The sequence below is a fragment of the Phocoena sinus genome, chromosome 4, assembly GCF_008692025.1.
Source record: "Phocoena sinus isolate mPhoSin1 chromosome 4, mPhoSin1.pri, whole genome shotgun sequence".
NCBI classification, from domain to species: Eukaryota; Metazoa; Chordata; class Mammalia; order Artiodactyla; family Phocoenidae; genus Phocoena; species Phocoena sinus.
In genome coordinates this window covers 11,119,997-11,135,260 of record NC_045766.1, presented here as the reverse complement: position 1 = coordinate 11,135,260, position 15,264 = coordinate 11,119,997, and the positions used below count along the sequence as shown (strand labels likewise).

The 15,264-nt window shown below is 44.3% G+C and overlaps 1 protein-coding gene across 1 annotated transcript in view; it reads right to left on the bottom strand.

The window, feature by feature from the left end:
• Positions 1-15,264, bottom strand: part of LOC116753180 (collagen alpha-4(VI) chain-like) — a 58,039-nt gene that overhangs the window by 1,803 nt on the left and 40,972 nt on the right. Inside the window, 5 exon segments of the mRNA XM_032630704.1 lie at positions 6,908-7,084; positions 7,544-7,640; positions 9,402-9,734; positions 9,737-10,063; positions 11,401-11,491. Of these exon segments, the coding sequence (XP_032486595.1) occupies positions 6,908-7,084; positions 7,544-7,640; positions 9,402-9,734; positions 9,737-10,063; positions 11,401-11,491 (1,025 nt within the window).

The following is a 15,264-nucleotide window of genomic DNA, read 5'->3' as shown; positions in this document are numbered from 1 at the left end:
CCGTTGTGGAGCACAGGCTCCGGACACGCAGGCTCAGCGGTCATGGCTCACGGGCCCAGCCACTCCGCGGCATGTGGGATCTTCCCCGACTGGGGCACGAACCCGTGTCCCCTGCATCAGCAAGCGGACTCTCAACCACTGTGCCATCAGGGAAGCCCTTCCATGTTCTCTTAATGATAAAAAAGGAAATCAAGTTTCAACTCATTTCCAAATTAGGTTTTACTTACAATGTCAAGAAAATTTCCTTTTTGCTATAATGCCAAGAAAATTTTTAGGTAAGGTCAAGTTCAAGTTTCTTTTTCATTCAGTTTTAAATCATTGAAATAACTTCCAGGAAAATTTTGGTTCATTTTCGAAACTACTAGAATGCAGTATTTTACAAATCATCTGGCCAAGCTCTCGCTGGCAGGAAAAACTTCACAGGGTGAGGAATCCTACTTCTGAGGTTGTGGCATGGGCTTCATTGCTTATGAGTTGAGTGGCACTGTCTCAGGAAAGTTTATCTCCATTTCATGAACTATTAAAACAGAGGCAGAAGCACTGACACTCTGCCTGCCTGTATAGGGGAGTTGGAACACACCGAGCCTTACATTCTCTCTTGGTCTCGAATTGGTTGGCATTGCCCCTGCAGCCGCTACACCAGAACTGTCAGCAAGCCTGTCCCTTTTCATTATAGGACCATTTCAGGACATAATCCTGGCACTCACTTTCCATTGGATCCAGGGAACAAGGACCTGCAAGAAAATGAATGCAGAGAGAGCTGAATTTCCTGCATGAGCATGACAGAAAAGAAGCAATGGTTTGGCATTCCAGACCTAAAAATGAATCCTAACCTCACCAAAAACTGGCTCTGTGACCTTCAGCAAGTAACTTACCCTCTCTGAGCCTCAATTTCCTCCATCATAAAAGCAATATTAAAAAAAAAAAAGCTACATCACAAGTTTGTTGTAAGGTGTCACAAAACACATATGAAAGGGACAATACGGTTAGAGCTATTATTTTGCACAGTGTCTAGTATATGGCACATACACCAGACAATGTGTAATGAATGAATGAATGAAACAATAAAGCTTTCCTCAATAAAATGCTAGCAAAAACCTAAACAGCACATTAAAATCACCATATACCATGATCAAGTGGGATTTCTCCCTGGGATACAAGGACAGTTCAACATACACAAATCAATAAACATGATCACCACATTAACAGAATGAAGGATAAAAATCATATGATCATCTCAATAGATGAAGAAAAGGCATTTGACAAAATTCCAGAGAACTACTACTCACTTGCTTATTATGCTTATTTCCCTCTTTTTTTCAAACTGTCTCAATCCCTTGCCTAATCCCCAAATGTTCCAGCCTTCTAATGGTCTAATCAAATCCAGCTAATTTATTACTGTACCCTGACAGTAGCCCAAGAAGTTAAGCTATCTATTAAAAGAAAAGCATGATGTTCCTGGAAAATAGCATTGAGAATAAACAAGTTACAACAAGAGCAAGATCTGGAATGCCTATTTTAAATTGTAAATCAGACATGAATTTACCCAGGTCTATAACCTCTGCCTTCTATGGAGAACAGATTTCCTTGGGCACACTCTATATCGGAGGAAAATATTCTTGTCTTGGGTCGGCCCTACAGCACAGAATGATGATATCTTCCAAATAGTTTCCCCTGGGCCTTCTAAGCACTCCCAAATAAAGAGGATATTGTCTTCAGAAAGCAATTCATGGTCCATTTGCAGGAAGTTGCCTACCCATCTCTCATTAGTATAATCAGCACAGACCAGTTTTCTTGAAGGGTTGGCCAGATGTGCTAGACCTCAGAGAATGAGATACATTCATGGGAATTGTCTTCTGCCTTGAACAAGCACATCGGAACTGGCCTGTTTCATGACTCCATGGAGGGTGTAAGACAGCAAGCAGTGAGAGCCCAGGAGAAGAAGCCAGAGCAAATGCTTCTCCAAAAACTTGGTGGGAGTAGGGGGGTGTCAACAGAAAAACACTTCAGTGGTGACCTCTTGACTCTACTCTGTATGTTCAACAAATGGATTTGGGGCTCAGCAATCAGCTGGCACCAACCTCTACCATTACAAACTGATTCCAAATGGACAAGCCAAGGACTAGTTTAAACAAAGCACTCACTTTTCCTAGTGACACTTTATGGCTTTGGTCTTTAGAAGCCCCACCCATGCCTTTAGTCTGAGAGATAATCAAACAGGGGTTGCTTCTTCTAGATTATACTTCTTAGGGCAGCACTGTCCAGTAGAACTTACTGCCATGAGGGAAATGTTCTATATCTGCCCTGTCCAATACAGTAGCCACTGCTCATGTGGCTGCTGGGCATTTGAAGTGTGGCTACTGCAGCCAAGGAACTAAATTTTTCATTTGATACCATTTCAAATTATTGAAATTGAAATGGAAATAGCCAGTGTGGTGCAGCTATAGGTGAGTAAATCCTTACTGCTTTGAACTAATTATCTCTAAGGTGTTCTTTGTAACCTAACACTCAGGAAGCCTCAGACTCAATTTTTTTATCAGTATGATATGGTATCAGGGGACATTTCACCCACGCAATTATTGATAGCCTCCAATCTTACATTTGGTGTTATTTTTACCATGAGTGGTAACTTTTGCCTTTTCAGAAGAACGCTGCAGCAGGGTCAGTTTTACTGAAACAAGTCCATGGAATCCAGGAAGGAAGGAAAGAAAAGGGGGGAGAGAGAGAAGAGAGCTGGAAAGGTATGGAGAGCAGCGACAGGGAAACTGCTGTTTTACCGAGGCCACTTCTCTCTCCTGATGTACGTCTTATAACATAGCCCTATTGGGAGGAGAAAACCACAAAATAGATCTGTGCACTCTGGAGATTACACTGAAATTGAAAATATATCAAGATCAGCCTGGCTGCTGGAAAGAGAGAGGACATTCATTTAATTCTTCACTAATAGATGCAGCAAAATGTGCCAGAGCTCCAGCAGAACTTGGCCTGAGATGCAAGGGCATGGGGTGGCTGTGGGAGCTCAACACTACTTGGGGCCAGAGAGGGCTCCAAGTCTGGGTAACACTGGCCTGAGCAGTAAAAGATGAGCAGATATGGTCCAGATGGGCGCTGTGGAGAGGATGCAGAGACAGGCTGGTGAGGGGAACGATGGCATGGGGACATGGGGTAAATACCAGGGTAGAAAGGCTACTGCAATAGCATGAAAAGTGTATGCAGGTCAGTGGCTGCCAGTGAGACCCTCAGGACCACGCAGAAGCCCTCGTGCTCTACCCAGGCACCCAACCATGATCTCATGACAATGGGGGAACCACAGAAGAAGAGAAATCACATGGCCAGATCTGCATTTTAGAAAAAACAATATGGTCTTCAGAATGCAATTGGGAAAAGGACAAACTGGAAGAAACAAGACCAGTTAGAAGGCACTGCAATTACATTTGAGGTGGATGGCAGGGTATGAAGAGGGAAGATGTGGAGAAGGGGATGGGTCCGAGGGATGCTGAGGAGGGCGCCACGCCAAGATCTTGTTCCCAGTTGGGGGTGCAGGTGGGGAGCAGAGAACAACTAGTGATGTGTGGGCTTGGCTTTCCATTTCTGGGCCAGTGTGGTTCCTTCCAGTAAAGGAATAAAAGAAGAGAAGGTTCCATGGGAAAGTCAAGACCAGTCTGGGTTTGAGATGACTGTGGGCATGTCCAATGATGTAGTCTGGAGGATAGTTGAACATTCTGGTCTGCAGCTCTGGAGAGAGTTAAAGGTGGAAAACATGGATTTCGAGTTGTTTATACAGAGGGGATAGTTGAAGTCACAGTAGGAAAAGTTGCCTGGTAGTGTGTGTTGACGGCTTTGAGACAGGACCGAGGGAAGGCATTGTGGATTTACCATGAAATTAATGAAGCCTAAGCTTCAGGGCCCCTTATGTGCATATACCTCTTCTAAATAAATATTTACTTTCATCCTTAATTTCAATGATTTTGTATTCTTTTTCTTACAGAGGGCCCCCTAAGTTGTATAAACTTCAGGCTCCATAAAAGCTGGATCCTCCTATGAGGATGGACCTGGGGAGAGGAGCTCACAAAGATGGACTGGTCAGAAGTGGAAGAAAAGATAATGATGTTGTCTCTGAAATGCAAATTGAAACTACAGTGAGGTACCACCTCACACTGGTCAGAATGGCCATCATTAAAAAGTCTACAAATAACAAATGCTGGAGAGGGTGTGGAGGAAAGGGAACCCCTCCTACACTGTTAATGGGAATGGAAATTGATGCAGCCACTATGGAGAACAGTATGGAGGTTCCTCAAAAAACTAAAAATAGAGTTGCCATTTGGTTCTGCAATCCCACTCCTGGGCATATATCTGGGCAAAAATATAATTCAAAGAGATACATGCACCCCAATGTTCATAGCAGCACTATTCAGAATAGCCAAGACATGGAAGCAACCTAAATATCCATCAACAGATGAATGGATAAAGAAGATGTGGTACATATATACAATGGAATGCTACCCAGCCAAAAAAAAGAATGAAATAATGCCATTTGCAGCAACATGGATGGACCTAGAGATTATCATGCTAAGTGAAGTCAGTCAGACAAAGACAAATACCACATGATATCACTTATATGTGGAATCTAAAATATGACACAAATGAACTTATCTACAAAACAGAAACAGACTCACAGACGTACAGAACAGACTTGTGGTTGCCAAGGCTGGGTGTGGGGTGTGGGAGAGGGATGGATTGTGAGCTTGGGGTTAGTAGATGCAAACTATTATATATAGAATGGATAAACAACAAGATCCTACTGTATAGCACAGGGAACTATATTCAATATCCTGTGATAAATCATAATGGAAAAGAATATGGATAAGAATATATATATATATACACATTGTATATATATATATATATATATATATATACACATTGTTTTTCATATTCTTTTCCATTATGGTGTGTATATATACACATTCTTTGTGTATGTATATGTGTGTGTGTGTGTGTGTGTGTGTGTGTGTGTGTGTGTGTGTGTGTGTATTGGGTTGGCCAAAAAGTTCGTTCAGGTTTTCCATAAGCTGTTTTGGAAAACTCGAATGAACTTTTTAGCCAACCCTATATATATACATATAACTGAGTCACATTGCTGTACAGCAGAAATTAACAGAACATTGTAAATCAACTATACTTCAATAAAAGAAATAAAAAATAAATTTTAAAAAGGATGTTGTCTCTGAAGCCAAGATAGAAGACAGCTTGAAGAGGAAGGCCGTGGGCAACAGTGGCCCAGGCCCGAGGCACTCCAGTCAGTGAGGTCTGACAGAGCTCTGTGGTCCTTCTTGGCATTCAGTACACCCTTGAAGACAAGAGACAGCTCCTTCCTCTGACTGGAGGGCAGGGAGGAAGGCTGTGGGCAACATAGGGAGTTGCAGGAGCTTGCCCTTGGCTACCTTTATTTGTGAAAAACAAAGTGCTAGAGGAGGAGACGTGAGGAGGTGGTGAAGGCTGAGGATGGCTTCGGGATGCGACCGGAGAGGGAGCTGGCCAGAGCCAAGGAGCAGAGCATGTGGGAAATGCTGGAAACCTTCAAGCCCCCTTGAGTATGATTGGATTCGACCACCTGGAAGCTCTCTTCCATCCCACTGGCCTTGATTAGGAGGGAAAAGATTCCTTCAGGCCGTGCTTCTCACTCTCGGTTGCTCAGTGGAATCACTGGGTCAGTCAGTCCCACACTCGGAGATTCTGATTGAATTGGTCTGGGATGAGGTCTGGGCGTTGAGAATGTTTAAAGATTCCCAGATGATTCTAATTTACAGCCAAAGTATTCCTTAGTATACATGGCATACATTATATACCAAAAACATAACAGTCAACAAGACAAGTTTTTCTGTGTTTAATGTTTAGCCTAAGGAAGTGAAATGTTACTGTCCCTGCTGGGAGTGCCTATTCCTGTGTCTGTCTGGTTTTCTTTCTTTCCTTCGGATATGTGGTTGCTTTGGAATCTAAGAGATAGGACATATCAGCATCTTAACAGCTAACTTGTATGTTTACTATGTGGCAAGCATAAGAATTATCAAGTTTTATTCTCAAAACAACCCCATGAGGTAGGCAGTCACATAATCCCTACTTTACAGATCAGAAAACTGAGCCACAGAGAGATTAAAATTGCTGTTCCATAGCCACCTAGATAAGAGCACGAGAGAGAGAACCATATAAGCACATCCAAAAACCTCTGGGTGGTGACCTCCCATTTAATCTAAGCAGGACTGACCACGCCACTCACTAGAAAGTTTCTCAGCTATCTTTTCCCTACCTTTTAGAAACTTCAGCATCAAATCCAGCCATTTCTCTTTCTAATGTGTTTACTGTTTGGCTTAATTTGTTGATCACACATAAGAGGTGGCAATGGCATTGGCTGTAATCCAAAATCTATGCTACAGTTGTTTTAGATGGATCCAAAATGTTCCTTAAACTTGGTCAGAACACACGTGGCCACTCACAGATGAAGGAGCCTTCTACAAGCTAGAGCATTTTCCCTCAAGGTCAGAAGTGCGTTCACCACTTCTACAATAGGTCATTGCTTCTCCACAAGGAAGTACAGACACTGCATGGGGTGAGACTCTGTAACACTCCCTGAGACAGCTTCCGTTAGCTCCAGTTTTACACTCAGATAAAAGTCAGTCTTCATATGTTTCCTTAAACTAGTTTCTTTAGCTGCATACATGAATCAGCATTTGCAAGGAGAGCTTGTAAAAAGCCAAAGTCTGCATGCTAACACAGTGCACAGGAATTTTTTTTTTATACTAAAAATTTTAGAAAGTAAATACAACCCAAGAAGCAAGGAGTAGTTGGGTTTTTACCAAAGGCAGTGCCTAAATTTCTTTCTTTTCCTGTTTCTTTTGGTTTAGTGGGCTTTTCTTGTTCATTTTCTTCAGCATCGTAGCCACTCTTTTCATAGTTTTTGAGTGCTTCTTGCTGAGTGAAAGATGTCATCATGGCTTTTCTATTCTCCTCTAGAAAAGAGCCTGTTGCTTCGAGTGTTTCCAAATCATCAACAAAGACACATTTGCCAAACTGGTGCTTGGGCAACCTGCATGGAAACAAAAAACATGAGAATGAGGGGGCGAGTCCCACCTGGTGTCCCTGGGCACGGGAGCTTCAGGCTTTGGCATTTCCTGATGACTTCGTTACCACATCACCTAGCTGTTGTCCTAGGTTTGCAGAGGTGTTGGGACAGGTATCAGAATAATATGTTTAGCATTATCAACTTTACTGCTGGGATATGGGTTTAGAGGATAGGTAATGCAGTGGAATCGAAAATCGTTATTGTTTGCTCTTATACACTTACGTGATCTTTGAATTTTTTATTGGCCCTGTATTGCTCTTAATATTGAAAAATAAGAAAAGAAAAACAAAACCATATCAGAGTTGTTGAACACAGGAGCATCTGGGTCCCAATGGTTGGAGTCAAGTCAAGGATTGGCTTGCCTGTGACCTAAGGGAGACAGTTGCCTGCAGGGGACAGAGCCCAGACCTGCCCTCAGCCTACCTCTTGACAGACAGGATGGGTTGCAGCAAGGTGTCCCCTCAGCTTGGGTCTCCACACTCTTCAATGAGCTCTGGGGGTGGGTACCGGTTTGTTCCACCTAAAAATAAAATAAAATATCAAATCAAATCAAATAAAGTGTAAAATAATATGAAACTCAACAGTAAAATGAAGTGAAAAAATGAAGTAAAATAAAACATAGACCATTAAGACGTAAAACTTAAGACACAAAATAAAATCAAGTAAAGCATAAAATAAAGTAAAATACACAATAAAACAAAATAAAGAGTAACAAGATAAAGTACAAAATCAAAAAGAATCCATTGACATAAAATCAAAAAGATGTAAAATCAAACAAAGCATAAAATAAATACAAAAATAAAAGCAAATAAAATACAAGCAAAATAAGAGAATAAAATACATCCTATTGTATAAGCAATATAAAATAAAATAACATAAAAGACTAGAACAATATGAAATACAACCTAATGTAATAAAAAATAAAGTGAAATTAAAACAGACTAAAAAACTAATCCTTTAGCCACCATCTCCCTCAAAGAAGCACTAGGCCGTCAGCCATCTATTACAATTCTCCCCTCCATCTTTTGCAAAGGTAAGGAATCTAAAGTTCAGGGTGGTCCACTGACCTTTCTAGATTCACACAGCCCATTAGTGGCAAAGCTCGGACTAGAACCAATTCATTAACGTCCATACCTCTCAAATTACAGAAGCACAAATGCTATGTCTCTACTTCTAAGATGTCCATCAGACTCCCTTTATTCCTTCACTGACAAATGGACAGATGTTCCTCAAGGATCCTAACAGGGTTGTCACACCCGCTTATAAACTGAGAAACTAATGTCTCCCAGCAAGAAGGGCAAGATGGCCTCCCATGTCACAAGGAGGCACCCCGCACATGAGTTGTTGTGAACTATGCACAGCTGGACAAAGCCCAAGACAAACTCCTGTAAATGTGACCAGGATAATACCCACCCCCAATCCTAACCATCTCCATCATCATGCTAGAGATACAGATTTGGCACCAGTTGCCCATGAACTTGGTTCAACTGGAAGTGAGGCTACTACAACAGGATGCAGGGAAGAATTTTGGCCAAGCTTCACTGTCACCGTGCCCTTCACTGGTGGCTTCATCTAGCCAACCTGAGGTGGGAGACCCCGGACTTCTGTCCTGTCTCCCTCACTTCCTGGCAAGTCCCTGAAGACCCTTGCTACTCAAAGTGTGGTAATCAGCATCAACCAGGAGCCTGTTAAAAATGCAGACTCACCACTTTGCTGCAGCAGAAATTAAACACAACATTGTAAATCAACTGCACTTCAATAAAATTTTTTTAAATGCAGACTCTCAGGCCCCAGCTCAGACCCATTGAGTCAGAATCCAAATTATAACTAGATCCCCAGGAAAGGCATGTGCATGTTCAAATCTGAGAAACACTGTTCTATAGCAATAGATTCTGAATCACTGGATACAGCAATAACAGTAACAATGTCTTATGTGTATACAGCAGTGGTGCTTTCAAGCAGGTATTTGAACGTAGGCTTCACAAATAGAGAAGAGACTGTAATCCTCATTCTGGTAAATGAGAAAATCAAAAGGTTCTGTGGAAACCTGAGGCCTCCCAGCCACCAGACAAGAAACCAACACTAGGCTTGGCACAGTGTCAGGGCAACATAGCTCAGGGTTTTCAGGAAGTGGTGTGCTCTCTGGGGGCTCCCTCAGAGAATTCGGGGCTGCCTACACCTCAGCAAGACTGAAGGTGCAATGGGCACCCATTCGCCCATATACCAGGCTCTGTATGTTCCTCTCCCCACCCAGCATCCCCAGGGCTCCCCAACTGCTCACCTTTTAGGAGGTTCAGGAAGGCCTGCGTGAAGCCCCGGGCATAGGTCACCTCCACGTCCGAGAGCCCCTCAAGGTGCAGCAGGTGCTGTTTGGAGGGGCCGCTGGCCACGCGGGTCCCCACGCCTAGGCCCAAGGCCAGCACAAACAGAGTGATGCCCTTGCACTTGGCCTCCAGGGACAGAGTCCTTAACTTCTCCCAGTCCCAGCTGCTGGTCTCACTGGCCACGATGGTAAAGAGGACCTGCACTTTCCTGGGCAGCAGGGCCACCAGGAGCACCTTCTCTGGCATCCACTCCAAGGTGTGGCCCAGGGCCGGGGCTCCCCGCAGGGCTGGTCCATGGCCTCGCGGACATGCCTCTGCATCTGCATCCGGCGGCCGTACGAGGTCAGGTGGAAGCCCTCGCGCACAGGTGGCCACCCCATGCCCCGCCAGAAGTGGGGGGTCGTGTGTGTCACCAGGGCTGTGGGGGCCCCGCGTGGGGACACGCTCGGCTGCGCAGCCATCTCCAGGTTGTCGAGCATGGTGTCCACCAGAGTCAAGGCTGTGCAGTAGAGGTCGGTGCCCATGCCGACGGAGCTGTCCACCACGAAGGCCACGTCCGCGTCCACCGCCAGTGGCCTAGGCACGCCCAGCCCGCACTTCGGGGCAGGGCTGCACTGATCTGCAGAGGAGAGGCGGGGAGAGGCGGGGTTACCACAAGTCCCTTCCCTTCCCATGGACACACAATTCCAGGTGCTCAGTAGGGAAAGCTGTTGCTGAGGGCTGCCTGCATGGGGTTGACTCTGCTAGTAGATGGGCACTGTCAATAAATGTGCCTGTTTCCCAGAAGGAAAAGTTGAGAGTATCTGACGCCTCGGTTAATGTTTCTAACCACTAGGCCATACGGCTTCCTAATCACTAGGTTCACAGACCCCTGCCTGGTTCAATCAGGCCTGACCTCTTATGGGGCTGTGTGACCTGGGGCAGATTACTCAGCTTTCCCACAGCCTCAGTTTCCTCATGTCAGATGGCGATAATGATAATAATAATAATAGCACCTCCCTTATGAGGTTGTTTGTGAAGTGTAACTTTAAAACTAGTTAATATATGTAAGGGCTCAGAACAACTCCTGGTGTGTAGTAAAAGCTCAGGCTCAATAAACCCCAACTAGATTTTTGCTTCTGCAGGAGGGGGTTGGAGGCCCAGAGAAACCACATGTCAAATAAGACGATGGATGGGAAAGCAGTTCATCGGCTGTAATATACTCTACAAATGACAGTTCCTGTATTTGACCCAACCAAGTTTTCAGAGCCAAATCTCTCATGGCAGTGTTAGGACTTAGTGTGGATCCAGTAAAGGAAACTATTAAGTCCCCTTTTGCTTTTACCTACAGGACTCACTCTGGCCCCGGGTGATGTGGGTGTGGTTGAGAGCTCTTCACACGTGGGCATGTGTGAGTTTCAGCATCACGTTCTTTCTGGCCCAGGCCAGTGTGGGATACAGTGATGAAAGCGGGGACTCTGAGACAGGGAACAACTTGCCAATACCCTGATGATGGCCAAAGGCAGTTCCAGGCCAAAAAACCAGGACTCCTGACCTTAGCTCAGTGGTCTTCCCTTTACACTAAGGTGCCACTGAGGAAGGAACACAAGCCCAGCCATCCACAGGAACCTGGCAGTACATGTAAGTAAGCAGAGCAGGCCAGGACTGAGAAGATAGGGAAGGGGCAGGGAGGGGAGGGTGGGGCACTAGCAGACACCCGCCCCTCCAAAGGGGGCTGGCACCACTCATCTCTGGCTGACTGTGGCCACAAGGGAATGCAGTGTCTGGGATTCTCCAGATTATTCTGACTTCCTAAGAAAAACTAGAAATTCAGACTTAATAGGAAATTCCCCAGTTCTAAAGTTCTTCACATACCAAGCAAATACACATCTGAGCAGCAGAAATGGCCTGTGGTCACCAGTTAATTCATCCTGTTCTGCAGACATCAGTCTGATCAGCAATGCCATCCAGGCTTACCATAGCAGAGAGTGCAGTGGGCCATGTTCTCCACGTCCTGCTGGTTCTCTGTCTCCCAGACATACAGATGAAATTTGTTGGTTCCATCCATCTAGTGCCAACACATACACAAGGTTATTGTTAGCTGAACTAAATCTCAGGCCATGTTTTTCATGCATCTCCCAATTCAGATGAGAAAAATATTGATATGCTATTTTTAAAGAACACATATAATTCTCTATGTCTAAATAATTTGGGACTTCTATTCCAGTTATTATAGTCACTTAGTTCTCTAGTCCTAACCTGGTGGCTGGACTACCATTGGTGTGGGCACAGGAGCTGTGGGTCTTCAGACTCCCAATGTGTGTAAAACTCAACAAACATCAGGTTGTGTTGGAATGAGGGTAAGGGAGTTGAGGCTTCAGTCATTTATAAATTCTGTAAATCTTTAGTGATTGTCCATGGTATGTGATGCCATGTGATGGGAGTTATTAACCATGAACATGCAGACCCTTCAAGGACACGGTCATAGATCTAGGCCCTAAACCATGAGGATGGAGAGAGGCAGAGACCACCAGGGAGGCCTCTCTAGAGTATTCCTGGTGGTCAGAGCTGGGAAGAGTGAGGGGGAATCAGAGAAGTCTTTGTAGGGATGGCAAATCTGTTTATCTCCTTCACCAAACCTTTCCAATTATGATTAATTTAATAATTGATATCAGGTTTAAAAGACAAATAATATTAACAGTAATAAATCCAACAAGATCCATGCGATAACTGGCTAGATAATCAACAAACCCATTCTCTCTTCTTCTGAGGGTCACGACTAGACTACATTTCCCACCATCCCTTGCAGTTAATTGGACCATATGACCAGGATCTAGCCAACAGCGTGTAGGTGGAAGTGATGAATGCCATTTCCAGGGCATGCACTAAGCTCCACTGCCTCCTCTGCCAGCCAGATGTAGAGGATCCAGAAAAGGTCTTGATGCCCTCAGCCATGTTGGGGCCATTGACAGAAGGAGCTCAGGTCCTAAATGCAGCAAAGCACCCCTTTCCTTCACCCACACACCCAGGGACCCACATCGCTGGTGACAGATGCAGAAATAACACTTTCTGGTGTTAAGCCCCTGAGACTTGGGCATGAATGGTTTCACAGTCAACCTGCCCTGGCTAATGCAGACTATTTGCAAGGTTTCCACCTCATAATGAAATTAGGAAAGTTTTCAGATGATTTCTCTCAGGAGTTGAGGTGTGGTTTGCAAAGAGCTGGATATCTAAGCTTAGTCATGGCCATCTCATTGTCCACTCTGTCAAAGCATGTAGGACAGCGCCTCCCTGAGGGTCAGCCCCACCTCCTGCATTGCTGTGGCCAGGGCCAAGCCGACCTGGACCCTCCTCTGGTAGCAAGGTGCTCAGGATATGAAGATGTCGTGCCCACCCTTGGGAATAGAGAACGGGAAGGGTCTACTCTGGAAAAGAACATTCTGTAACATACACTCCTTACAGATCATTCACTCTTCCTGTTTAGGATTGCGGCACATCCCAAACATGGTCCCTCACCTGAGCCTCCTTGATGGAAAAACCCTTGTGGGGAAAGATATATAAAAAGTGGAACTTTCACTTATGCTAATGTAACACAAAACAAACATGGGAACGTTCCTAATTCTTCCATGCCAAAAGCCATCTAAATTTAGGGTTTTTTCTGACTTAGAAATTCAAATCAACAAAGACTGATGAAATGGCTACTAGGTAAAAGTCTTAAGCCATTTGGAGACGCAAAAATGACACAGCCACACCTTCAAAGAGCTTAGAAACCTAAGTGGAAGGATAGACAAATAATGTTCAAGAAAGAAAGAGACCAGTAATATATTTTGGGAACACAGGAAGAGGAGATTCATTTCAAAAGGAATGAATAAAAGGAACCTGATGAAGATAATGGCATCTGGCACTTTTGAGAGAATGAGTAGGATCCTTACCTGGCAAAGAAGCAGGGGAAAGCATTACGGTGTGGAGGAACAGCAAGATAAATGCCCAGAGGTAAGCAGTGGTTATTTATGAATTCTTCTCAACGCCCCTACCCGCCAGACACTTGAGAAAACGCATCTGAATCCCTGGAACTCCCTGACAGAGGGAGGAGGCTGACAAGAACAGTGAGTGGAGAGTTGCCAACATTCGGATCCACTTCACATGGTCATAGACCAAACAAAATGGACCTAACAAATCGCTGAGAATTAGAGAGAACAATGTTAGCATGGGTATAACACATTAAGAGCTTTACTGGAAATCACATGAGGCAATCTGTAAGGCTTCTGAAACCAGGATCCACAGCAGTGCTCCAGGAGACAGGAGAAGACTGGAGTAACACAGGAACATCGACTTAACTCCAAGAGTTGTGGGGAGACACTAAGCTGGTGTACATTATTTTTAAACCACAGGAAGCATGGCTGAGGTGTGTTATCTAAAGAAGAATTGATGAGAATTTTAAAGGTAATATGAAAGACTTCAAATAAATTCAAACATACCCTCAAGTTTGTACAAAGGATTTGTTCACAGGAAAAAATCTATGCAGCACTAATAGACTAGGTGTCGGGAACTCGGGTCCTAATCCTTGGCCTGCCAGAATTGGCTGTGTGGCCTTGGACAAGCCTCTGGCCTATTTCCTCAACAACAGAGTTTAGGGTAGGAGTCAATGCTGCTGAGCTTTCTTCCTATTTCAACACAGCCTGGTCCCCCGTTACTGTCCTCTGTATTTGCCTCGTGTTCAGGACACTATGTTGACTTTTCTACTCAGCTCAGCTCTTCAATCTGCTGTTCGGCTGGTTGGAAAACAACCTAATTCAACTGAATTGGAATAGCTACAAAACTTGCATCTACTTTTTAACATCTTTATTGGAGTATAATTGCTTTACATTATTGTGTTAGTTTCTGCTGTAAAACAAAGTGAATCAGATATACGGATACATATATCCCCATATCTCCTCCCTCTTGTGTTTCCCTCCAGCCTCCATATCCCACCCCTCTACGTGGTCACAGAGCACCAAGCTGATCTCCCTGTGCTATGCGGCTGCTTCCCACTGGCTATCTATTTTACATTTGGTAGTGTATACATGTCCATGAAACTCTCACTTTGCCCCAGCTTACCCTTCCCCCTCCCCATGTCCTCAAGTCCATTCTCTACGTTTGTGTCTTTATTCCTATCCTGTGCCTAGGTTCTTCAGAACCACTTTTTCTATTTTTTTTATTTTATAGATATATATATATATATATTAGCATACAGTATTTGTTTTTCTCTTTCTGACTTACTTCACTCTGTATGACAGTCTCTAGGTCCATCCACCTCACTACAAATAACTCAATTTTGTTTCTTTTTATGGCTGAGTAATATTCCATTGTATATATGTGCCACATCTTCTTTATCCATTCATCTGTTGTTGGACACTTAGGTTGCTTCCATGTCCTGGCTATTGTAAATAGAGCTGCAGTGAACATTATGGTACATGACTCTTTTGGAATTACGGTTTTCTCAGGGTATATGCCCAGTAGTGGGATTGCTGGGTCATATGGTAGTTCTATTTTCAGTTTTTTAAGGAACCTCTATACTGTTCTACATAGTGGCTGTATCAATTTACATTCCCACCAACAGTGCAAGAGGGTTCCCTTTTCCCCTCACCCTCTCCAGCATTTATTGTTTGTAGATTTTTTTTTTTTTTTTTTTTTTTTTTTTTGCGGTACGCGGGCCTCTCACTGCTGTGGCCTCTCCCGTTGCGGAGCAACAGGCTCCGGACGCGCAGGCTCAGCGGCCATGGCTCACGGGCCCAGCCGCTCCGCGGCATGTGGGATCTTCCCGGACTGGGGCACGAACCCGTGTCCCCTGCATTGGCAGGC